The sequence below is a fragment of the Taeniopygia guttata genome, chromosome 1A, assembly GCF_048771995.1.
Source record: "Taeniopygia guttata chromosome 1A, bTaeGut7.mat, whole genome shotgun sequence".
Lineage (NCBI taxonomy): Eukaryota > Metazoa > Chordata > Aves > Passeriformes > Estrildidae > Taeniopygia > Taeniopygia guttata.
The window spans coordinates 2,089,937-2,115,286 of record NC_133025.1 but is presented as its reverse complement, the minus strand read 5'-3'; the positions used below and the strand labels follow the sequence as shown (position 1 = coordinate 2,115,286).

Here is a 25,350-nt window from a genome sequence, read left to right as displayed (position 1 = left end):
CCATGAGGGGGAATTTTAGATTATTTGGCTTTAAGGCATTGACAGCATGGTGTGGCTAAAGCTGACAGACCAAGAAACACTTGTAATATGTTGTAATTAAGAAATAATTGGCTTCTGATTGTGATGGCGTGAATTATAACATCTCTATTGTCTCACCCTTCACATGAGACTGAAAATGGAATAAAATTTTTAAAACACCTCTCAGCTGCCTCATTTCTGGGTCAGAAAAGAGCTTAATCTGACATGTGTCAGCTCCATGGACTGCACTCCACCTGCAAATCTCCTTTTTTTTTCCTGGCTGCTGTTTTACTGGTGGTTTTGCTCCCCATATCTGCCAGTGATGGAAACTCCTACTTTTAAACTTTTGATTCTCCCTCTATTTTTCCAGCTTCTCAGCATCATTTCAAATGGAATTAAAATTGAGTTGAGAAAGTGCTGTTACCTCTAAATTCCCACCTGGAGTATGTGTCCAACCCTGTTGGAACAGGTCTAGAGGGGTCCCCAGAGCTGCTCCAGGGCTGGAGCACCTCGGCTCTGGAGCCAGGCTGGGAGTGCTGGGAATGTTCCCCTGGAGAGGAGAAGGATCCAGGGAGAGTTTCCAGCACATTCCAGGCCCTGAAGGGGCTCCAGGAGAGCTGCAGAGGGACTGGGGACAAGGCCTGAGGGACAGGACACAGGGAATGGCTCCCACTGCCAGAGGGCAGCCATGGATGGGATCTTGGGAATGAGGAATTCCTGGCTGGGCTGGGATTGCCAGAGCAGCTGGGGCTGCCCCTGGATCCCTGGAATGCCCAAGGAAAGGCTGGACACTGGGGCTGGAGCAGCCTGGGACAGTGGGAGGTGTCCCTGCCATGGCAGGGGTTGAAAGATGGTTTTTAAGTTCTCTTCAACCCCACATCTTGGCATGACCCTAAATTTAAGGTAGGCCTGAATACCAGTGACTCTGTGTCACTACAGACCACCCAGTCCTACCATTGTCCCAAGCTGTGTCTTACTGGCAACATTTTCTGTAGGATCTCCCTGAGAGCAGAAGTTGTTAAAAGTCAAACTGAGAGGTGGTTGTGAAGCAGAAAGCTCTGCAGTGGCCCTGTTCATTTATTGTCTGGGCATGTTGCTCTCAGGTTTTTGAAGTCTCCAGGGCTGCTGAGCTCACACCTTTCCATCTCATCTTTTCATCTTTTGCTATCTTGGCCTTCAAGCACTTCCTGAATAGTCTGGGTGATTCATCATCTTGCTTTTTGCTCACAGAATATGAATTTTGATGCTATTTCCAAGCTCAGCTGTGTTGTGTGAACATGAGCTCTGTGCCCCCGAATCTTTTTGCATTTTGAGTGCTCACACTTTAGGGTATGGTGCCAGTAAATAACTCTGGCACTCGTGGCTGGGGACTTGTTTGAGCTGCTCTGTCCCTGCAGCAGCAGTTGAGTTCTTTGGGTTCCTATCTTGGACTTCCTCTGCAGTTTGCTGTACCTAAACTTTGCACAACAGGCACCTGATTTTTCTTATTTTGTTTTTTTTTTTCCTGGCTCTGTGGAAGTCTCAGCTTAAAACCTTTCCCAGAAGTGCTTTAGGAGCAGCAAATTTTTACCCTTGTGGGGGTTACATACTGACCCTTCTGGCTTTGAAAATTCATTTAACATTTTCAAAGAAAATGAGACCATTCTGCTGCTTTCCAAGGGTAAGAGTTCATTTCAGGATTTATGGACAAAGCTCAGCACTCTGAAAGCAGGGATCAATTCCACTAAATTTGAAATCAACTGTAGGCAGTGGCCTGGTTTCACACAGTGTGCAAAGCTTTGCAGAGGTCAACACAAGCAGAGAGTGGTGTGACCTTTGGGTCCCACCTAGAAGAATGACTGTGAGGGTGAGGGACCTTCTGGTATTTAAGTTGGCTTATTAGTTTTGGTCAATATATATTGAAGTGGTTTTGACCTAATCTCACAGGATGACAAACCCAGATCTGGTTTGTCATCAATCTGTGTTACACTCCCAGGCTTGCTCTTCGTGTTCCCCTCTGTGCAAGGGAATTGTACAAGTGATGGATATTCCAGATCCTTCTGTGGATCTGCCTTTTGGCAGATCTCTCCATCTGAGAGAATGGAGAAGGAAAATTCTTGGTGTTGCCTAAATGGACTCCTGGTAGGAAAGGTTTAGTTTTGGGTTTAGCTACAGAGGTGTTGCCTCTCTAAAACTGAATTATGAAGCAGAACCGATTTGGGCTCCCAAGGGGAGGTTTTTTTTTTAAAGATCTGCTGTTCATTCCTTGCCCTGCTCACAGATGTGGATGAAGAGCTTTGTTACAGGGACAGGAGCAGGAATGTCTGGTGATATTCCTTCTGGCCCCATAATTGTTTTGCTGGCCTAATTTGGCTCTCTGTAGCTGCAGTCCACTGATGAAGCTGTACCAGGTCAGTGAAACATTTCCAATTAATGCATTGAACAGGGATTAGATGTGAAGTGATCGCTGTGTGTGTTTTAGTTTGCCTCTGCTTTTTAGGACACTCATAGATGAGGTTTTTTTTGTTGGCTGAGGATTTTTCCATGCTTCTCTTTTCAGAAGGACATTTGGGAGTTGCAGTATTGAAATCTCAAACTCTCCTGCCTCTGGAGAGAGGCTGTTTTATGGAGCTGTTGTTATTTACCAGTGTCCAGTATTGGTCCACTGATGTGTTTTTCACATAGATTTTTTTTTTAACTGCCTTCAGGTGAACAAGGCAGGAGAAAGTGCAGCTGAAGTGGGATTTGTGGAGTGCTTTAAAGGCTCATTATTTAAAAATAAATTGAAAGGCTCCTTCTGAGTGTCTCTCTTCATGTGTAATTCAGTGAGAGTTCAGCCTGAGAAAAGGTTGGGCCCCAAGTATTCATAACTTATCACAAAACAAGAGTGGTGTGAAGGCAATGTGTGAAGCTGTGCTGCTAATTGCTTCCACATTTTAGTATGGATTGTTGATTTGCATTAAGCAGGAAAAGCTAGGTTACACTGACCTTACCAGGGAGAATCTGAAAGCAGGGATTGCTCTGAGTTGAGAGAATGGAGAAGGAAAACTCTTGGTGTTGCCTAAATGGAGAAAAATCAGAGATTTTGCCACTTGGATGATGGTATGAGGGTTAAACCAAACTGCATGGCAGCAGTAAAGGGTTTGTAATGGCTTGATAAATAATGGAAATGCTGATCTGAACTCATAAATGTTCTGATTAAATCTTCTCTTCCCAAAAAAACTGGTATTGCTCAACTTATTGAGAAAATGGTTTTACTCTTAGCTGGTCTTTTTTCAGAGCAAAAACACCAAACCTGAAGAAAGGAGGAGACTGCCAAAAGATTTAATAGGCAGATGGAAAATGTTTGCAGCAGGAAAATCAGCGGTGGCTTATTTGCTTCCACAGAAAATTTGATTCTTGCTGTTTGCCAAAATACTGAATTGGTCCTTGGGAAATGGCCTTGGTTGTGGTTAGCAGGATCTGGTGTTTTATTGCATTGTGGTACTTCAGTGAAATTTTCACTAGTGGTATAAAACTTACAATAAAGACCATTTCACTGTGAGAGAAATTCAGTTTTTAGGGTCTGTAAAGTTCTCCTCAGCCAAGGCAGCACGAAGGAAATCGGATTTAATTTTACCCTGGTGATATTTTTGGAATTCCTAATCAAGCAGCCATGGGGAAGGGCTGCTCTCAGTTGCAGGGCCAGATGTCATTAACCCTTGCTGTGCTGCTGCAGGTGAAGGAGAACCTGCTGTCCTGCAAGATGCTGCTGCACTGCAAACGGGACGAGCTGCGCAAGCTGTGGATCGAGGGCATCGAGCACAAGCACGTCCTGAACCTCCTGGATGAGATTGAGAACATCAAGCAGGTCCCTCAGAAACTGGAGCAGTGCATGGCCAGCAAGCGCTACCTCAATGCCACCGACATGCTGGTACTCCTTTTTTGCCCTCCTTTTATCCCTCTTTTATCCCCCTTCCCCTCCCATCTCCTTTTGCACTCTCATGCTTTATTTTACAATTAAATTTTCCAGACACCTGCCTGGATCATCATCTTTCTTAAAATCTTGCCAATTATTTCAAACCCGTTTTTATAACAGAAGGAGCTGTGCTGTGTCCCTCCTCTTTCATCCCCAGACTACTCTCACAACTTTGGTCATTATCCACAGGGGAGGTTCTTGCACAGTTTAGGTGGGTTTGCCTCATTGTCTGCATGAGAGGACAAAGCCTTAAGGTTTAGGTTGGGCATTAGGAGGAATGTCTTCACAAAAAGAGGTGGAATGCACTGCTGTGAGGGGTTTGGAGTCCCCACTCCTGGAGCTGTCCATGGAATTCCTGGATGTGGCACTCAGTGGTGGGGATTGGCCATAGGTTGGACTTGATCATCTCAGACATCTTTTCCAGCCTAATTGGTTTTGTGACTCTGTGATTCTTTTTCCAAGCCTCTTGATCCTTTCTTCTTACTTCCAGCTCCTGGTTAATCTCTTTTTCTCCCTTTCTTCAAATGTTTTTTTCTCTTCAGTTCCATCTCTTTAATTAGCTTGCCTTTCAGTTCCAGTCTTGTCCAGGAGTTTCCTGGACATCTCTAATAACAATCTTTATTTTTCTAAACTTAACAAGCACATTTCCTGACCAGGCTTTCCTGGAACTGTCTTTAGGAATTAAAAACAAGAAAGGTGATTTTTCTCTTCTCAGTCCTGACAAGTGGAGTGCTCAGTCCAGTTCTGGGCTCTCCAGTAAAGACAGATGGAGTTAGTGGGTCCAGGCCAGTGGGCGATTACAGGGATGGTTAAGGAGCATCTCACACGTGGAGAGAGGCTGAGAGAATCCTCAGGGAGATGTTCTTGATGGTTATTATTGTTTCATGGGAGGGTGCAAAGGAAACAGAGCCAGACTCTCCTTTATGGAGCCCAGGGATGGGAGAAGAGGAATGGGCACAGCCTGAAACACAAGGAATAGTTTGACCCTAAAGCAGCCCTTTTTTTACTGTAGGGATGGTTGAACACTTGAAGAAGTTCAAGCTCTATAGACACACAGAGGTTTTGGAGTTTCCCTTGGTGGAAAATTTCCAAATCCAGACTGGACATGGCTCCAGGTGCCCATGCTTGGGCAGGGAAGTGGATTTGATATTCTCCATGGGTCCTTTCCATCCTGAACCACAAAAAGTAGAGGCAAAAGTTTCTTACTCTGTTTCTTACTCCTCTTTGCCAGGCAGTGCCTTTAAGGCCATCTTTTCACTGTCTTATTTTGTTGGGTTTTTTTCCTCTTCACTGCCCTTTGTTGTCTCTCTTAGCTGTGCCTCTTCGCTTCTTTTTAATAAGTCATTACCCAACAAGAGAAAGAGCTGGAAATTGTCACCCTGAGCTTTAATTTCCTCCTTTTTGCTTTATCTTACTTCACCTTAAACATGACTTTGTAAAAGTTACCTTGTTCTCTCTGCTGGATTTCCCACAGATGCCATCCCATGGCCCGTGGAACCCACCTGGTTTTTGTTGTTGCTGTCACATCCTCCTGTCTTGTTTCACTCTGCCATCACCTTCCTTTTGTTTTTCTGTTCCTCCTCCTCTCCTGTGCCAGCCCTGCTGCAGTCAGAGGATCATGGAATGGTTTGGGTTGGAAAAGGGACCTGAAATCTCATCCAGTGCCATGGCAGGGACTCCTTCCACTGTCCCAGGCTGCTCCAAGCCCTGTCCAACCTGGCCTTGGGCAACTCCAGAAATGGGAGAATCAAAGTGTGGTGTTTGCCTGATATTTTCAATTGTCAGATGTAAAAAAGGAGGTGTTAGTTAAGGGTGTTCAGTGTAGGTACCAAAATGTGATACTCACAGATGCCACCAGTATGAGTTGAAATATTAGTGCTTTTTTCACCAGTTTGCCTGGTTTTTTTTGTTTGGTTTTTTTGTTTGTTTGTTTTTGTTTGTTTTTTTCTTGTGGGTTCTTTTTTGAATTAATTTCTTTTTTTCAAAATGCCAGACAAGTAATCTATTTCCTATTCGAAATCTGTGTTAGGAAGTGTAAGAAGAAAAATAACCTTGCTTAAGATTTCTCATGCACTGTGCTTTAGAAATGGTTTTCAACCTGTGTATTTGATATTTATGGGTTTGCAATATTTTGTGTATGTTTATTTTAAATATAAGCACTTATGTGTATATAAATATGTGTGCTTGGGTAAAGTTGCCTGTGGCTATGAGGGAGAGACAGCATTAGATCTCTCTGATTTATAGACTTCTGCAGCATTTCTGTTGCTGCTCTTGTTGTTTTTTGTTTTCAGCATAGCAAATATTTTCTAATAAATCAAATAGTAATGGCATAAAAAGCAGCTGTTAGTTCATGGGCTTTTTTTGAATATATATCAAGGAATGCAGAGAAACCTCAAGTGGAAATTGAACATTCAATTTCAGCCACTCATTGACACTTGCAATTCTCATTTGAAGACAAATGTGCCTGTATAAAGAAATAGTAATTCACCTGCATTTGGAGCTTTTCCCTGGCCAAAAATCACTGCAGGCTCATTGGCTTTTGCCATCTTGTGTTAACACAGCTCTGCGAGGCTGTGATGTTGTAATCACTCACTGGCTGGGGATAATTCCCTTCTCCTTTGATATGATAGGAACATTATGTAAAATCATTACTGATCTGTCAGGGAGGCACAATGTCCATAGATCTGCCTGTCCTTTGGGTTCATTCCTCAAGGTAAACAGCTGCTCGTGGCTCAGGAGAAGCCCCAAGTGCTCTGACAAGGAGTTTGTAGCCCTCACCCTGCGACTGCAGCCCTGATTAATGCTGTTCCTGTAGCCTTGTGATCCATATAGTCACAATGAGACCTTTGCACCCCTTTGCTGGCTGGATGCAATCCTTCCAAAGGCATCATTCCAGCCTGCTGCATCCCATCCCTGCAGCCTGCTCTTTGTATTCCACTCACATTAATTGAAGTAATTTTGCCACTGAAGCGTGTTTCAAACCTCTGCATTTAAATTGAAATTTTAATTCCCTTATTGTTTGGAAAAGACGGCTGAGGATGGCTTGTTACAGGTTTCATTATCACTCAAAACTCTCCAGCTGCTGGTTCTAATGTGCAATGACTGAGTAATGCAGGCAGGGATTGTTAATAAAAGACTGGCAGCTTTTCCCAGTTGGATAAACACAATGCAGAGGTACTTTGTGACAGCTTACATTTGTATGAAGTTAAATTTTTTTTTTTTAAGTGACAGCTTTTTTTTCTTTCTGATTCTGTATCCAGCCAGAGCAGCACACAAATATCAGGTGTTCCCGTTGTGTGTTCCTCCAGCATCTTGATAATTCCAGGAGCACAGGCAGTAGGATCAGGTTTGCTGTCCTATAATTGCACATTACAGGGTGTCTAAAAGAACCCATTTCCAGCATCCTTTGAATTGTGAAGCTTTGGAGAATTTGGGAATGTCTGGAACAGATAAAACGCCTGTTTGAGCTGGAATGCATTTTAGTTATTTTCCATTTCTTTATGTGCCTTTTTTATAGAGTGAGTTTGTATATTTGCCTGAAATGGAGCTGGTTTTTCACACACTGAATTTCTGACAGCAATATTCACTTTTATGGGGCACTTGAGTGCACGTGCAGCCATTTGTGGGTGGTTTTTGTTTAATGTAAAACAAGAAAAGAGTTCAGGGGGGACCTCCTGGCTCTGCACAAGTCCCTGACAAGAGGGGACAGCCAGGGAGGATCAGGCTCTGCTCCCAGGGAACAGGGACAGAAGGAGGAAATGGCCTCAAGCTGGGCCAGGGGAGGCTCAGGGTGGATTTTGGGGAGAATTTCTTCATGGAAAAGGGCAGTGCTGGTGGAGTCCCCATCCCTGGAGGGATTTAAAGCCATGTGCATGTGGCATTTGGGGACATGGACCAATGGTGGCCTTGGTGATGCTGGGAATGGTTGGACTCGATGCTCTGAGATCTGTTTTCCAACCTAAAAAATTCCACAATTCTGCCATCTGCTACTGAGGGGAAATTCTGACCCAGGAGGAGCTTCCTAAGAACAGTCTCCAGAGAGGGGAGCAGAGCAGGGGCCAGAGACACTGTCACTTCCCACTGTCACATCAGGGAGACACTGAAGTCACTTCCCTGGAAGCCTGAGCTTGGTGGTGGAATGAGGAAACCTTCTCAAGCTACGTCAGGGAAGGTTTAGGTTGGATATTAAGAAAAAATTTTTCACTGAAAGAATAATAAAATACTGGAATTGTCTTCCCAGGGAGGTGGTGGAATCACCATCTCTGGATGTGTTTAAAAAAAGATTGGACATGGCACTTGGTGCTGTAGTCTTGTTGAGGTGTTAGGGCATGGGTTGGACTTGATGATCTTAGAGGTCTCTTCCAACCTCATTATTCTGGGATTCTGTGAATCCAGGTTCTTCCAGAGGAGAGGTTTTGGGAGTGCTCCACACCACCAGAAGCCAGAGCAGAGATCAGCAGCAGGACAGGAGATTGACCCTTTTAGGGAACAGTTTCATGTCCAGTCTCCCCAGCACTGGACTATGCATTGATTATGCTCTGCACAGTAATTAAGAAACTAATTAGCTCAAGATTGTGGAGATCTGTGCTGTTACTTTAATTCTTCTGATTCCACTGTTGACCCATGAGGTCCTTGTGGGGAAAACTTAGTATTTGCCATTTATTTCTATAATTTAAGATCTGAAATGCTAAAAACAGTGAAAAAACATTGTTGAATGAAGTAATTTAAGGTCATGTCATATAATGAAATAAAAACTCTTTAGGCTACTTTGGTTTTGTGTCTGGATTTGCCCTTGTGGCAGGTAACAAACACTGAAACTGCAGAAATCTGTCCATGGGAGCAGAGGGAGGATCATTGCTATTTCCACCTGAATTTCTTTTTATTAGGAAGACAAGAAGGAAGAATGAAGGTGGGAAGAAGGAAGGATGGAGCTCTTTGATTATTCTTCACTTCACTTCCCCCATCCTTGTGTTACAGAGTGAGGAATTGGTGTTTTCCTCATGGGCAAATCCTTCTCTGTGTCTTTTCCCCAGGAAATAAAAAGCTGTCAGCATTTTGTTTCTCCAGAAGCAGGGAATGCTCCAGCACCTACTTTTCATTCTTTTGCAGTGTTAAAGACTTAAATTTCATGTTTTTAATGTCAGGAAAATAATAATATGATGTGAATAATAGGAGGAGGATTTTTTTTATCTGATCGCTTTCTCACGGCACATTTGGCATTTTACAAAAAAGTGGTTTTGTTTTTATAAAGGCAGGATTTTAAAACACAGCTGAGTGACTGGATGACAACAGGGGCAGAAGTGGAAGGGCTGTTAATAAGTGGAAATGCTGTGCAGAAATCATGGAATTCCAGGATGGTTTGGGTTGGAAAGGACATTAAAGCCCTTCCAGTGCCACCCCTGCCAAGGCAGGGACACCTCCCAGTGTCCCAGGGTGCTCCCAAGCCCCATCCACCCTGGCTTTGGACATTCCAAAACTAAAAAATTCCTTTAAAATATTTCAATATTTTAAAGGAATATTGAAATATTTTCTCAGGGATCCAGGGGCAGCCCCAGCTGCTCTGGGAAACAAATGAAGGAGCTTTAATTTTTATTATTTGACTGCAGCTGCCACCTGTGGCTGTCCTCAGGATGGCACAAGGAGAGTCTTTCAATTAAAAATACCTTGTAGTGAGCAGAGTTCTTAACACCTTAAGTAGCCTGGAATAATGAAATAAATAAAAACAGCAGTGCAGTTCTCAGTCTGCATTTTATTTACTGCCTGCCTTTCAGCTGGAACAAGGAAAATCAATAAAAACAGTTTCATTTTGTTGCTGCGTTCCTTAGTGCAGCGCTGGGATTCAGGTGCTGCCGTGGAAGAGTTTTATATTTTGGAATTAAGTGGAAATAATAGAGCTGGGTTTGTTTGGGATTCTGTAGAAATGTTTTTAGAGGTAAATTTAAATTTTGGTTCTGCTTGAAGATCTCTTTTGAGAAGGTCTCTGGGGCTGTATCTCATTTCATGTGAGGTTTCTATTAATTGTTAATGATTGGCTAATCTGATTTCTTTGGGTGAGAGACAGGTGAGGAAGAGGCACCTTGTTTTTTGTTAATTTTATTAATTCCTTGTGTACCTGGAATATGTTCTGGTCATTCCAAAAACCATGGAAATCATGGGCTTTGTGTGTCTGGGGCCACACAAGGAGGATCTGAGGGCATTTGGTTTGTCCAGGTTGAGTTTGGTAGAATAATAAATTCTGTGTGCAAAAGGATTGGGGTTGTTTATTTTTATATTGTTTTTCACCTCTCTTCTGTAAATTTTTCCTGTTTTTTCCTTACATTTCTTAAATTTAAGAAATTTTAATTTTTTTATATGTAAGAAATTTGTTTTTTTAATTTATTTTTTTTCCCTTAAATACTGCTTTGATTATTTTTAAAATAAACTTTAGGCTAGTTTTAATCACATTAGAACATGGAATTTTTATCCTTTAGAAACACTTTAATTTTTTTCCCCTGGACATAGTTATCAATGACTTGCTCTCACTCTTCTCCTGCTATAATTTGCATTATCAGGGCAGTCTCTTGCATGAAGTTTGAGTACCTCAAGCTCGTTTGCATGGCCATGAGTTTGACCCCAGCTCTCCTCAGGGCCTCTCCAGAGCATCATCAGAGGGCTCTGCTAATAACAACCCTTCATTCCAGCAGATAAAAGTTTATTTAATAACAAATCAGGCTGTGATGAAGGTGGAGCAGAGCTGGAATACAGAGGAGGCTTTTCCAGCAATCCTTGGTCTTTCCAGGAATTCTTTTTTAAACTCTGGGGTGTAAGACAGAATTTTATCCCCAGTAACACCACGAAAGAATTGTTGAAGGGTTATGGGACTCTATGAAATAATCCAGATTGAATAAATCTGGTTAAGTAAATCACATATAAATCTGATTGAATTGCTTTGAAAATGGAGTTTAAAAGCTGGTGGATAGGTGTAATAAATTCAGTTTTCACAAAAGCGTTTGAAACATTTGGGATGAAAATGGAAATGAGAAGTGAAAGGAAAAAGTCTTGGGTAATTCTGTCATGCCAGGAGATAATTCTGCCATTTCAGGGAAGTCATTTGTCCATACTGGTGGAGAACTTGCAGAATTTGTGTTCAGGTCCAAGTGAGCAGTTGGATAAAGCTCTTGTTTTTAGCCCCTCTCTTCCTTGAGCACCACTTTTGGTTCCAGCACTTTGTTGCTAGAAAGACATTGATGAATTACAGCGAGTGGAGGAGGAAGGAGAATGATTGATGGGTGACTGAGGCAAATGCAAAAGAATTAAATTTCTGTAGCTGGAGGAAAGGACAGCAAGTGAGGAACATAATTTTATAAATATTTAAAAGTTTGCTGAGGGAAAACAGTGTTTGGTCATTGCCATTGGAACACTTCAGAAAAATAAAAGCTGTTTGTCCTTTGTGTTAAGGTGTTTCAGACCATCTTTGTCCAAAATAACCCTTTTACTTTTGTTTGTAAATTTTTTCCTCTCCTTCCCCCCTCAGATCAGTTTGCTTGTCCCAGGATGAGCTGTTTTCCTGCAAACTGAGCACTTTTTTTGTGTGTGTAGCTCAGAATCTTTCAAAGTAATTTTCCAAACCTCTCAGCTTCAGTCATCTGTGTCATTCCCCCCCTTTTTGGGCATCATTTGCTCACAAATCCTTTCATGCCATGAAGGAGAGTGAGTTCAGCTCGTCCCGAAATATTGCAAAAGAACCATAATCATAATTTATAGCTCTTTCTCTGCTTTTTGCGTGTTGATTCTTACAAGATTTTGAAAGGTGAACAAAATTGGGAGCAATTTCTTCCCTCACTTAATATCCATTGTGTTAGCACCCAGTGCTGTCCATCAGGTTAATCCTCATCTCCTGGGTTCCTTTGCTCCTTTCTTAGGGAGAAGGAGGCAGTGGCAGTCAGGAATATCATCACTGATCTCTGTGCTTTTCCTGTTTTCCATGATTTTACCTGAAGACTCTCTGCTTTAGGATCATCAGGGTGGTTTTTAAGTTTGGGGTCATCTTAATAATTCCTATTCACTGATTTGTTTTGATGCCACCTCACGCTGTGCTGTGGCAATTTGGTAGCAGACAATTCCCAACCCTTGGATTTATTATTTCTTAAGTTTTCCTTGTGTCCCATTATTTGGCTGGCCCATCCTCAAAGGCCATCACTTTTCAGCTTCATCCTGATTCACCTTGACACCAAAATATTGCAACAAATCTACAGATGAAACACAGCCTTGATAAAACTTGATAGCCTTGATAAAACTTGTGTCAAGGTTGGAATTAAAAGATATTAAATCCAAAAGATACATCCAAAAGATACTGGAATTGAAAACCATCATATCCAAAAGATACTGGAATTAAAATCACAGCCTTGATAAAGCCTGTCAAGGTTGGAATTAAAAGATATAAATGCAGTGTAAAGGAGGTTTAATCAGGTGCTCGTTAAGTGTTACCAGCAGTGGAGGCTGCAGATGCTTCACAAGTTTTTGGTATTCTGTGATTCCCTGCATTGTCCATCAAAAATGTGGGAATTTTGCAGCCTTAAATTCAGGAGCTCCTTGCTTATTTTATTGCTAACAAACTTACGAGTGATTTGGAGGTTTGAGGTGGGAAAAAACAGAGAAGACAAACAAACCCTGCTGAAGTAAACATTTTCTCACTGCTCTCCAGGTACAACTCATGTCAAACAGCTTTATTTATTCACTTCCCTTTTCACAAGTTGCTTTTTCCATGGCTTTTGCTCAATCTGTCACAGTTCCTGTGCTGAGGCAGTGGGTAGCACAGGGGTTAGGTGGCACCTAGGAGTGTCTCTTGCTGCTGTTCTGCCTCTCTCAGTGTTGAATTAAGCTCTTTTCTGACCCAGAAATGAGGCAGCTTGGAGGTGTTTTAAAAACTTTTATTCCATGTTCAGTCTCATGAGAAGGGTGAGACAATACAGATGTTATAATTCACGCCATCACAATCAGAAGCCAATTATTTCTTAATTATAATACATTATAAGTGTTTCTTGGTCTATCAGCTCTGGCCACACCATGCTCTCAATGCCTTAAAGCCAAATCACCTAAAATCTCCCCTCGTGGGTCCTGCTACAGTGCATTTCACAGTTCTAGTTCTCCAAAGGACCCAGTCTGATTTGTAAGGCCACCCTTTGAAACTCGTCTCTAGCTCCATTTCTCTCCCAGCAGTGTCTGTCCCATTCCAGGGCATCTCTCAGTCAGCATTTCTCATCTCCAGGTTTGCACACAGATGCACTGTGTGAGCTTTCTGTCAGCCTTTGAGAATTCTCTGCAACTCCATTTCCCACATTTCCCCCTCTCTCTGGAACAGAAAACACTTCTGTAATGGCTTTGTTTATTGTTTGTGTGTACAGTGAAGCACACAAGGCACTACCACTAATATTGTCACTACAACAATCAATGTCATTATAACATTAAACTCAGTTTAATGTTAATGGAGCCTCTCAGTTGCCCCAAAACGTCACAAAAGGGCTTAATCCAACATCACAGCACTTTGGCTCACAGGTTTTGGTGGGAAGGGACCTTAAATCCCATCCAGTGCCACCCCTGCCATGGCTGGGACACCTTCCACCATCCCAAACCCTGCCCCACCTGGCCTGGGACACTTCATTGATCCAGGGGTGCCAGAGCTCACCCTCGGTCAGGAGTGGCTCCATGTGGTGGAAAAGTCTCTCCTCCAAGCCGAGCTTCCAAAAAAAAGCTCAGAAGTCTTCTGTTGTTTGGTCTCAAGGCAGTTTATTGCAAGTTATCTAAAAGATTTTCTTCTGGGGCTGCTGTGGTTTGCTCACAGCTCAGGCAGAGGCACACACACACCCTGACATCCTCTCTGACTCCCGACTGCTTCTTCTCTCCCCACCCAGGGCTGCTGCTGTCTTTTATATGGTACATTACGTGTTACATGGTTACAGTTTTTCCCCAATGCCTATTACCTATATTAAATGGTGCTTTTCTATCTTTTATATGGTACATTACGTGTTACATGTTACAGTTTTTCCCCAATGCCTATTACCTATATTAAATGGTGCTTTTCTATCTTTTATATGGTACATTACATGTTACATGGTTACAGTTTTTCCCCAATGCCTATTACCTATATTAAATGGTGCCTTTCTGCTCTAAGCCAATCTGTGAGTGCCAACATCACCAAGAACATGGAGGTAAGGAAGGAGAAAGAGGGAGGACAGGGCAGGCCCAAATCCCTCCATCTTAAAACCTCTGACCCCCATGTACAAAACTAAAACCCCCCTGTACAGCACTCAAAAATTCTTCCCTCTACTTTGTGACTACTTCTACTCTAATATCTAAACTTTTGTGACTTCTTGTTCTTCCTACAAGGTTGGTAAGTCGTTCCATGGTTCAAACCCAAAATCACAGCTGTTTCCAGCTGCCTGCCAGGGTCTCAAATGCTTCTGACCTGGGCCCAGAACATCCAAAAATGTCTGAGGGACATTTTGAGTTCCGACACAGGGGCTGCTCTGGGAATTCTATTCCAGGGAAGAGCGGGATCAGCATTTGTGAGGTTGTGTCTCTGCCTGTTGCCAAATCCCAAAAGCTGCAGTGTGAGAACTTTCCCATTCCACAGCAGTTTCCAGGCTCAGTCCTTATCTCCTGCAAATGGAATTCAGTGACCTGGTTGTTTAGATCTGCCTACACTTATTTAAGCTGGTTTTTAGTCATTTTCCTTTCCTGTACCTCGTGAAAGTGAGTCCCTTGTAAAAGCAGCAGATCAATTCTCCTTTTAAATGTCAGCATTGTTGTATTCACCACCGAGGCAGCTGGAACCTTCTGGGTTGTTGCTTATTTATTTACTCTTTTATTCCGAGGGCTCAGCTTTTTCCCTTTTGTCAGATTGTGTTTGTGTATGGCTTTTTTTTTTATCTGGAGTTATGACCCACCACGTTGTTTTCTCTAAACCTTTCTCAGTTGTGTTTATGTTTTCATATCTATTTTCCAAATTCAGAACAGATTGGTTTCCCAGACAGAAAGGCTTTGGTTTTCTAGTTAAATAATTAATAATTGAGGAAGGAATTCTTCCTTGTGAGGGTGGGGAGGCCCTGGCACAGCTTGCCCAGGGAAGCTGTGGGTTCCTGATCCCTGGAAGTGTCTAAGATCAGGTGTGATGGAGCTTGGAGCACCCTCTGGGATGGTGGAAAGTGTCCCTGCCCATGGGGACTGGGTGATCTTTAATGTCCCTTCTAACCCAAACCGTTTAATGATTCCAAGATTTTATGATTCTATCATTATTTTGGGTTTTTTCCCCCTCTCTGAAAAAAAAAAATTGAGACTTTTTCCTTTATCTCTGCTCAATTCCGGGCCTGTGGGGGTTCAGCAAAGCCTTTGAGGGAATAAATAGATTTCACTGTAAGCAGATTGGGAAACTTTGCCTGAAGTCAGGAAAGAAAGAAATTTGACAAATACCTTGTTAACACTTAGGTTCTCATTTGTTGTAAAATGCTGAATTAAACCCTTCCAAATTTCCTCTTACACTAAGCAAGTGTTTAGCTGTGTTTTCTTTTTAAGGCAATTAAGCCCTGCTATAAACTGCCTGTGACCTTTAAACAAGCTGCCTAATGGTGCTGGTGCCACGGTTATTTTCTATAAACTTGCAATTTTTAGCTTATACAAAGCACAGCTCTTTTTCCAGGCTTATTTCATCTCTATTTCCTAAAGGGTCTTTGTTGATTTGTAGGTACTAATAAGTAGAGAGAGATAAGAAGATTTGAACATCAGGAATTGCTATCAGATCATCTAAGCCAAATTCTGTGCTAATCCAGGCCAATATTTTAATTAGTGTTTTACGAAATTACATTTATTGTGTGTTCATGAGCAGCTTTCAGTGGGAGAGAGAGCTGAATTCGAGAATTAAAAGAGGTGCTGGTGGGGACTGCCCATTCTTTTGGTACAATTTGCTCATTGTAAAGCAGTTTTTTTCCATAAGAATAACAATTTGTTTATTGTTGTTTCCTTTTCCAGCTGCTCTGTGTGGCTGTGGCTCCTCTCTGCACCCCAGCCCCTGCCAAAAGATTAATGTGGGGGAGCTCTTTTACCTGCAATTATCTTTTGTGCTCAGCTAGTCTAGCACAATGCCGTGATCCCCCTGCAGAAAAACAAACAAAAATCATTTTATTTCCATTTAACTGAGCTGTGTGTGTAGAAAAAAAGACCCAGCAAGGACCATCAGCTGCTTTTTCTGCAGCCTTGAACCACTTGGTATCCTTCTGTACATCTCATTTCCAGGTTTTCTTGGGCTGCTTTTCCCTTATCAGTATTAACTGGAGTCTTGCAGGATAATTCTTCCTTTCTCTATCCAATTCCACATCTTTTAGTGCTTCTGGATGCAGCCAGCAGCTGATGGGTTAAAAACTAGTGAAAGCTGATTGGAATATCTTGCATATTCCAAGTTTTGGTGTGTTAGGAGCTGAGTGGGGGCATATAGTCAAAAAAGTTCCTTCTAAAGTTCCACTGTTGATCTGCCTTTAGTGTATATTAAATTTTGTGCATTTTTATTGATGTTTTTATTTCCTTTTGGTTGTTTATGCTGTTCTGGGCTGATCTATCCAGCACACAAAGGTTTTAATCACATATTTTTTTATTCTGGAATATAAACTTGGGTGCTGCTTTGTTGCCAGGACCTAAATCATCTTTCTGTAACCAAAACTGCAGAAAGGAAAAAATGTTTGGTTTGGTTTTTAGCATAATATTTCTATTGCCATCTAAACTAACTAGAGACCTTCCTTTTCCTTCCTTGAACATGAGTGTAATAAATGGTTGAATATTCAAGTTTTTTTATTTAAAAGAAGTCCTTGAGAGCTGTATTTTGGCCTTAATATTTTTGGTAAGCAATGAACTTTTTAGGAACTGGCAAGACAAAAATAGAGCTGAGTGGAAAGTTTAAATTCTCATTCTTTGCATTGCAGAGAAAACTTTTCCTGGATGTCTTGGAATTTTTTTTTTTTTTTTTTTCCTGTCACTTTTCACTTTTCTTCTGGTTGCTTTTTCATCTCTCAGTTTCTCAATATGACAAAAGTTGCTCCTGCTCCTTTTTCTGGTGGGATTTTTGGCCCAGCTCCCAGGGTAGTTGCACCTACCCTGAAGCAACTGGGGGGGATCACAAGTGCCTTTAGGATGGGGATATTTGGGGAAAAAAGCTCCACCTGCCAAAGGAGAAAGTACCTTTGGGATGGGGAAATCAGGTATTTCCTTCATCTTTTGGGTGTTTTTATGGTGTGTGATGTTCCCAGATGGATACTGGGAAGGAAGAAGATGGAAATTGGGTTTTTCCTTCATCTTTGGGGTGGTTTTGTGATGTGTGATGTTCCCAGATGGATACTGGGAAAGAAAGAGGAAGGACAATGTAGTGTGGCAAGTGAGGAGATTTAAAAATGAATATAAAAATCTTGGCTGTCCCATGGATATTCCAAGTTTTTCCTGGCTTTGGAGGCCAGCAAAGGAATACTTGGTGATCAGAACATCTGGTGCTTCATATTCTTTCAGGGGAATGCCTTTGGAATGGGGAAATTTGGGGAAAAAAGCTCCACCTGCCAAAGCAAGAGGAGAGTAATTAACATTTCCACTTCATCCAGAGTTTCCCATGTGGTGCCTGCTAAGCTCCTCCTCTTGAGTGAGCTCTGCCACCTCCTCTGGGGAGAAGGAAATTTGGTTTTTCCTTCATTTTTGGGATGGTTTTGTGATGTGTGATGTTCCCAGATGGATACTGTGAAGGAAGAAGATGGACAGTGTAGTGTGGCAAGTGAAGAGATTTAAAAATTAATATAAAAAGCTTGGCTTTCCCATGGATATTCCAAGTTTTTCCTGGGCTTGGAGGCCAGCAAAGGAATACTCTGGTGATGGCTGTTCTTTCAGTAGAGTTAATATTTACTGGTGCTGAGGGAGCAGCCCTTGGCTGGGCTGGCTGCTCACTGTATCTTTGCTTTTAATTTTTAATGTTTGGCTGACAGGTTTGTTCTGAACCGAGATCCTGAAGTGCAAGCAAATGTCTTATTTCACTGACAGCATCCTCAGTTAGCAGGGAATGGTTTTTTTAATTTTATTTTAAACCTCTGCATGCCAAACATGCTCTTTCCAGTTTCTTACAACATCAGCACTGAGAGTTTGGAAGCTGCAGAGGGATGCCATCATTTATTTATTGGTAACTGGAAATATCTGTTAAATAGAAAACCAACTGGGAGGGATGCACAGTGAGAGTGTTGATTTTAGGCACTGATCTGTCATTCCTGCTGGATTTTGTCTGTGTTTGGGTTTTGTCCACAATTATTTTTAGGATAGAAAAGAAAATTAGGAAATTAAAGTGCCCATAGGATGTCAGCTGGTCATTATTTCAGATATGCAAATGGTGTAGCCACAGGACATAACCCTTGTGCAGCCTAAAGGATGAGACCTCCTAAGCTCTTTCAGTCATGAGTTTAAACAAATTAAATGTAAGCCATTTCCTCCCCATTTGCAGAATTTGGAATAATGGGGTTTTTTTGTTTTTCTGTAATGGAAAGAATAGCAACCATCAAACACTATTTGTCACTATCTTCTTCTAACAATTTTCTACTTAATAATCCTCTTATTTGGGGATAAACCATGCTTTGATTTTTATTTAAGAACTGTGCTTTCACTAACTTGTTTTATACATACGCTTTATATTTGAAGGCTGCACATTAAATCTGAATTATTTGGATGTTGGAACCTGTGGCAAGCACATTTCTCTCCCTCTAAGGATTTTTCATAGGGGAGCACAGAGGGAAGAAAGAGAAAAAAAATTCTATTTCTGCTCCTTGTTTTTCCCATGTGGAAGGTGTTTGGAGAATTGTTTCCCTGGGATGATTGCTTGGTTGGATTCTGGTGAGGATTGTTTGAGCTGATGGCCAATCCAACCCACCTGGGGCTGGGCTCTCAGAGAGGGTCACTAGTTGTGAGGGACTTAGGGATGGAGTCAGAGAAAGTAGTATGTAGTTTTAGTATTCTCTTTTTATATAGTATATTAATGTATTATAGTATAGTTATAATAAAGAACAAATTCAGCCTTCTGAATTGAGTCAGGCACCATCATTTCTTCCCATTGGGTTCACCTCCATTTACAATAGGAACCCTTCTATATAATTTATTTGGGAACAGAAATAAAGAAATATTACTTCAAGATTCTCTGCTTTAGAAGGGTTTTAAGGACAGAATCATCCTGAGATTCAAACAATCCAAGAGGAAAATTGCAAAATGGTGAGAATGATGGAATGGATGGATGGCTAAAAACTGTCTCCTGTTTTTCCCCCAGGTGTCAGCAGTGGATTCCCTGGAGGGTCCCCTCCTGCAGGTGGAGGGGCTGAGTGACCTGAGGCTGGAGCTGCACAGCAAGAAGATGAACCTGCACCTGGTGCTGATTGACGAACTGCACCGTCACCTCTACATCAAATCCACCAACCGCGTGGGGCAGCGTGGCAGGGACAGAGCCCGCCTCGGGTGGGACAGCCTTCCCCGTGCCCTGCCTCACAGCTGCCACCCCAAACCTGCATTTCTGCCCTGCTGCCTTGCTTTGAACAGACAGGTGTCTGCTAAGGAAGGCAGGAGTTTCCCTTAAAATGGAAAATGCAAACCCGCTCTCTCCGAATTATTATAATTTTGAAATTAGGGGTTCTCAGGAAAAGAAATGGGAATAGGAATAAGAGTTTTTTACTGGAAAAATTAAAAACACAAATAAGAAAACAACCCACTGCTGGAGTCAGCAATGCCCTGAGCCCCTGTAGGTCAGGGAGGTGGCAGCAGTCCCATCCCATGGTGGCTCAGCCCTCCTGCAGTGCCAGCTGTGCTTCTGCTGGAGCAGGATCCTGGACAAGGGGGGAGTTTTCCTCTGGAGCTCCAGGGCTGGGGGAGATGGGCCTGGGCTCCTCTGGGAATGCAGTGGGAAGAAAGCTGCTCCTCTGGGAATGCAGTGGGAAGAAAGCTGCTCCTCTGGGAATGCAGTGGGCAAAGGCTGCTGTGGGTTCCCAGGTCAGATTGTATCCAGGTAGGAATGCTCGGCTCCTCCCCTGGGCAGAGCATCTCCCCATGGATGATGTAATTTTCTCAGCCATGCAGGGACACTCAGTGGCCATGGACAGAAGAGATCTCCTGGAGGGAGGATGGGCTGTGGGAGAGATAAAGAAAAAACTGCCCCATGAACAGCAGAGAACTGCCCCACCTCTGACAGATGGGAATTGAATACACACCCCGATTTCCAAGCTAAGACACATGCAAATCTCTCAACATTGTGGCTGTGGAGAGCAGAAAATTCAGATGTGTTGATGCACCTCCGAGCCCATTCTTGTTCTTTTACTTTTCTCAGTGCTTCTTTTGGGGTTTTGCTGCTTCCCACAGCTCCTTTGTGCATTCCCTCCCTTCCCTGGTTTTATCCCTCTCCTACAAATGTCATGGTCATGAGGCTCAGGTCAGGAAAAGACTGCTCATTTTCTAGGAAATATCCAAGTTTTCAAAGCCTCCCACCCAACCATAAGGTGATGAGATGGAGGCCACAATACTGAAGTGTCTGAGCTGAAATGTTGGTTTTGATGTGTTTCCAAGGTGTTTCAAAGGTGTTGAAATTTTTTACCTGGTTGGTGCCTGTGGTCAGTGGAAATTTAGTTAATACAGGCTATTTTTTCCTGATTTTGCTAATTCTGAGTTGCTGCAGGGAAGGAAGAACGTGGCTGGAAAAGAGAGAGACAATGCTGGGAGGTAATTTGTGCAGAGTAGGAGAGTTGGGGAGCAAAAGGTGAGCCAGCACTTGATAGAGATGCAGAGAACAGATAAATGAGCATTTTATTGTGAGAATGAATAAAAATCTACTTGCCAAAAGTATAAGAAAAGTATAAATGCAAGATAACCAGTTGCATTAAATGAATTTATGAAAAAAAGGATTGGTTGAAATTGGAATTTCTAGGAAGGAGGGTTGCTAGCAAATCATCAGTCTCTTCCTTACTCATCATCTTAATTTAAAACAACAACAAAGCTTTGGTCTACCCAAAGGGGGACTGCTAATTAACTGCACTTTTGTGGCTTCATCTCACTCTAGATTCTTTTTTTTTCACTTCCCCTGATGCCCATTGTGGATATTTGATAACAGGAACTCTTGCAGCAAGGGTGGCTTTGTGCTTTGGGTGCTTCTTCTGCAGGATACCAAGCCTAACCCTTGTTTTTTCACATTTCCATGAGTATTTTGACCTCTAAGCAAACATCCTGAGCTCCACTGTAGGAGCCTTCCACATTTCTTTCCCTTAAAAATGATTTCTTGCTTGTGTCCCCCTGCCACATCCAGCAGCTGAAGCAGTGTGATACATTTTTGGGAACTAATACAATGTGAATTTTAAAAATGTTTTAGTTTTTGGGTAAGGAGGTTCATTTGGGAAGTGATGTACATGGGTGGGCTCAAAACAGGAATCTGAAGGGCAGGAAAAAAGGGTGGAGGTTTCTGGTGGGAATAAAGAAGTTTAGAGGATTGAAAAGTTGACAGAAGGCATGGAAATGGGAACATGTATTAATCTTAAGCTGTTTCTTAGGCTTAAAATGTAAGGAGTAAGTGGATTATTTGTTGTGAATAAATATTGTAAATAATAATCTGTTTGCTTGAATTCTTTTCCCTCACGCAGGTCCCTTGTGAAAGATGCCTCTCCTGTGCCTCTGATGGATGTCACTAATTTATCTACACCTCGGAAATTTCTTGAGACTTCCCAGTTCAGTACTCCTGGAAGCTCCAGCAGTGAGTATTTAAGCTGTATATATTAATTTGTAGATAATTCAGATGATTTTGCTGGAGTAGGAGGAGGCAAGTCATCCCCTCATGGCTCAGGGGAGACAAAAACCTGGCAGGTGATTTTTGCAGTGTCACAGAACAAGTGGGTGCTGTGTCCAGGGGTAAACTTGGCTTTTTTTCCTCATGGAAAATCATCTTTTCCCTCTCCTAACCCCCACCAGCTTCAGTTAAATACACTCAGTTTCCTGTGCCTTTTCTCACCTTGATCGTGTTCTTGATATTTTGAGCAGCAGAGATTTGCAGTGGGTTCATTCTGTGTGGTTTCCTCAGCATTATTTACTGCAGGCAGCCAGGTTTGTGTAGATATTACTGAAGTTTTTTATTGTGTGGGAGCCAAAAGGTCAAATCTGTTCCTTGTGGGAGCTTTGTAACTTTGACTAAAGGTTTGGCTGTACACAGGAATAATCTGGGGCTGATCTTTTATTCCTGTTACTGCAACAAACACCGAGGAAAACTCTTTCACTGGGGCTTTGGAAGGGCTGCAGAGAGGGGAAATTAATCTTTGTATTGTTTCAGAAGATTAATAAATGGGGTTGTCCTTGATGAATAATACAGAAGTGACCTCCAGTCTGTTCCCCCTTTCAAACCTGACTGTTTCAGTATTCCTCAAATGCAGAGAATATTTCCTTCTCCTTTCAGCCTTATTAATTCTTTTGTCCTTTTGTTTCTAGTTTTGTAACACTTGCCTCCCAGATTGTTGCATTTGATTTCTCTTATCTTCTGCTCCTGGAGAGGTTTTGTTCTTCAGCTCTGCTCCTGCCAGGCTGGTCTTGGAGCCCGGGGCTGTTTTTCTGTGTCCTGGAGGTTTGTGAGGAGTCACAAACTTCCAGAGCTGGAAACTGCAGCCTGGTCACTAAAAATCTGGAAGATAAGAACTATATGAAAATTCTGAGGGAAAAACTTAAGAATTTGTGTTCTGCTGTGTGATTAGTGGGAAGTTCATTTCAGTTTTCTCGCAGGATTTTGAGGAACTGAGGAAATAAACCACAAAAATCTGAATCCCAGCCCCACCACTGGAAATAAAATGGTTTGGATTGGAAGGAACCTGATAGGCCATCTAGTTCCAACCCCTCTAAATGTTAAAATACTAATTTTTCAGTGAAATTTATAGTGTCTGCTGCTTTCTCCCCATAAAATATTGCTCTTCTGTGTAGTAATAAAGCCCAAAAGATCTGAAGTTGTGGAGCTGATGGAGATCTCCCACCTCACAGCTGGGGAACGGAGTAGGAGATGCCCCTCTTGATTTTTTTTTTTAGCAGATCTCTTCTTGCTCTTCTCACCCAATGCACCAGCAAATCTTTTCCTTGGCTCCTCCCCATGCTCTGCATCACTCAGTGAAGTGCTGGGCAAGTGTCCCTCAGCGTGGCAAAGATGAGGATTCTACCAGAAAACATTTCATGGGCATAAAATATGCAGATGGTTCTGCTTCAAGTGCACAATGTACTTATGTAGATTTTTTCCCCCTGTAATTTTATTTAAAAGTAGCCTTTTCCAGGACTGCGCAACTAGCAGAGAATTTCAAACTTATGCCTATGCATAACAAAAGCTGTTTCTGCCTGTAGTCACTTAAGTTCTTTGGCTTTTTATTGATGAAACAGTGTCTGTGCATATTAATGGGTGTCACTCTAAAGCACTGACTCATTCATCCCATCCCAGCAAAAATGCCAAAATTTGGAGTCCTTCCTGCACTCCCTTCCCAGAGGAGATGTTACCTTGTGCTGTAGAATCTTTATAAGGAAATTAAAGCTGTTCCTGCTGCACGTAAAATAAACAAATCCTTTGGAAATGCTCACCTGAGGATTGGAGTTGTGGCAGTTCACCAGTAACATTTTCCCTTCATGCCAGTTCAGAGGAATAAATTTATATTTCTCTGCTTGAACTTTCTGTACTCTGAAGGGTATTTAGGAAGGTTCTTGCTTTGCCAGGCTCTTCCTGGAACTCTAAAATGTGCTCGCAAACCCAGGAGTGCCTTTTCCTGGGAAATTTGGGACAATACTTCTTAGAAATCCAGCAGAAGATGAGCTGGTGATGCCAATAAATACTGCTATGGGTGGGATATGTAGATTTTATGCTGAATTGCTAATTTATTTCAATGGTTCTTTGGAGCAAAAAGAAGACCAGGCAGTGTGGTGGTTCTAAGGTCAGGTCTAGGAAATGCTGCTGGTTCTCTTTCTTCAAGAACCAGAGACTTCTGTGACAACACGTGGAGACCTCCAAACCTGCTTGGAATATCCAATTTTCAAGGTGAATCTAAAATATGCCATTGTGCCAGTTCATCGTCACAGATGCCTCTGCTCCAAACACGCTCAATAAATCTTCAAAAGATTTCTTCACTTCCTATGGCCTGGGTAGATTGTCTTTATCTTTTTTTCTTAAAATGGAATGATCTGGGAATGTGTTTGAGGAAGGAAAGGGAAAATCAAGGAGATTTTAGGCCCATGTGGTAAAAGCCAGGAAAGTAACACATAATTGGTCTTTCTGTGTAATTTCATGAGTTGTTCTTGTGTTTGGTCCCAACATCAAATAACTGGATACACTCCACTTATTTTTTTTATTTGGAGACTTAATTCTGATGCTTGTATAGATTAGGAGGATTTTGAAGTGGGTTTTCTTCTGGGTTTTGTAGTGATGCAGAGCAGAAAATTCCCATAATCTTCCAAGGACCCATTTCTGCAGGAACTGCCTATTTGTAGCTCCATGGATGTGTCAGAACAAGGATTCAGCACCAGGAATTAGCAGGTGATGTTCCTTCAAATCTGAAATTATGCCTTTGGGCCACCAGGAACTAGTGTGATTTTCTCTGGAAGGATTGAAGGTACAAAGGATATCACCAGAAGGACATAAATCATGGAAAATAGTACATTCCATTTTACAAGACTCCCATAAAAGCCTGTGGATAATGAGACCTTCATAATGAGGAGCAGCAGATTTTGACTGTTCATTGGAATGAAACACAAGACCCAAGAGCCTTTTTTTCAGCTGCTTTGCTTAAATGAGTTCCCGAAGTTGGGTTTTTAGGGATCAGAAAGGAGCTATTAAAAAGCTCCTTGCAGCAGGTTGGTTCCTTGGGAAATGGCAGCACTGAGAAAATGAATTCCAGTTGGAACAGAGGTTTTTGTAGGCCATGATCAGAGCAGGGATCAGGAAACTCCCTCCTCTGTAACTCTGGGGGTTACACATGGTTCAGCATTTAGGGGTTTAACCCACAGCTCAACTTTTGCCTGCTTGAACACAGAGTTGAGCATTTTCAGGTGAAAAATGGAGAGGAGAAATTTGTGAAAATGGCTGCAATTTTATTAGAGAGTGTGGATAAATCATAATTCCTTCATGGTGTTGTCTTAGAAGGCTTTTGATAGAATGTATTTAAATGTTCTGCTTCACAAAAAGTTTGCAGATTTTGATAAGAGCATCAGCCCAGTCAGAGTAGGTTCAGGAAAGGCAGGTCCTGCTTGGCCAGCCTCATCTTCTGTGGACAAAGTGACCCCCTTGGAGGATGAGGGAAAGGCTGGGGAATGTGTCAGATCTAGCTAGACTTTGGTCAAGCCTTTGTTTCCCAGAAAATTCTCCTGGAGAAAGA

The 25,350-nt window shown here is 42.2% G+C and overlaps 1 protein-coding gene across 3 annotated transcripts in view; it reads left to right on the top strand.

The window, feature by feature from the left end:
- Positions 1 to 25,350, top strand: part of EXOC4 (exocyst complex component 4) — a 318,257-nt gene that overhangs the window by 21,924 nt on the left and 270,983 nt on the right. For 2 of the 3 annotated variants that reach the window (XM_072918496.1, XM_072918499.1), the window contains exons 3-5: positions 3,716 to 3,910; positions 19,263 to 19,447; positions 21,610 to 21,719. In XM_072918496.1, coding sequence (XP_072774597.1) covers positions 3,716 to 3,910; positions 19,263 to 19,447; positions 21,610 to 21,719 — 490 coding nt within the window. The remainder of the gene's footprint in view (positions 1 to 3,715; positions 3,911 to 19,262; positions 19,448 to 21,609; positions 21,720 to 25,350) is intronic. The other variant, XM_072918507.1, reaches the window with a different exon arrangement.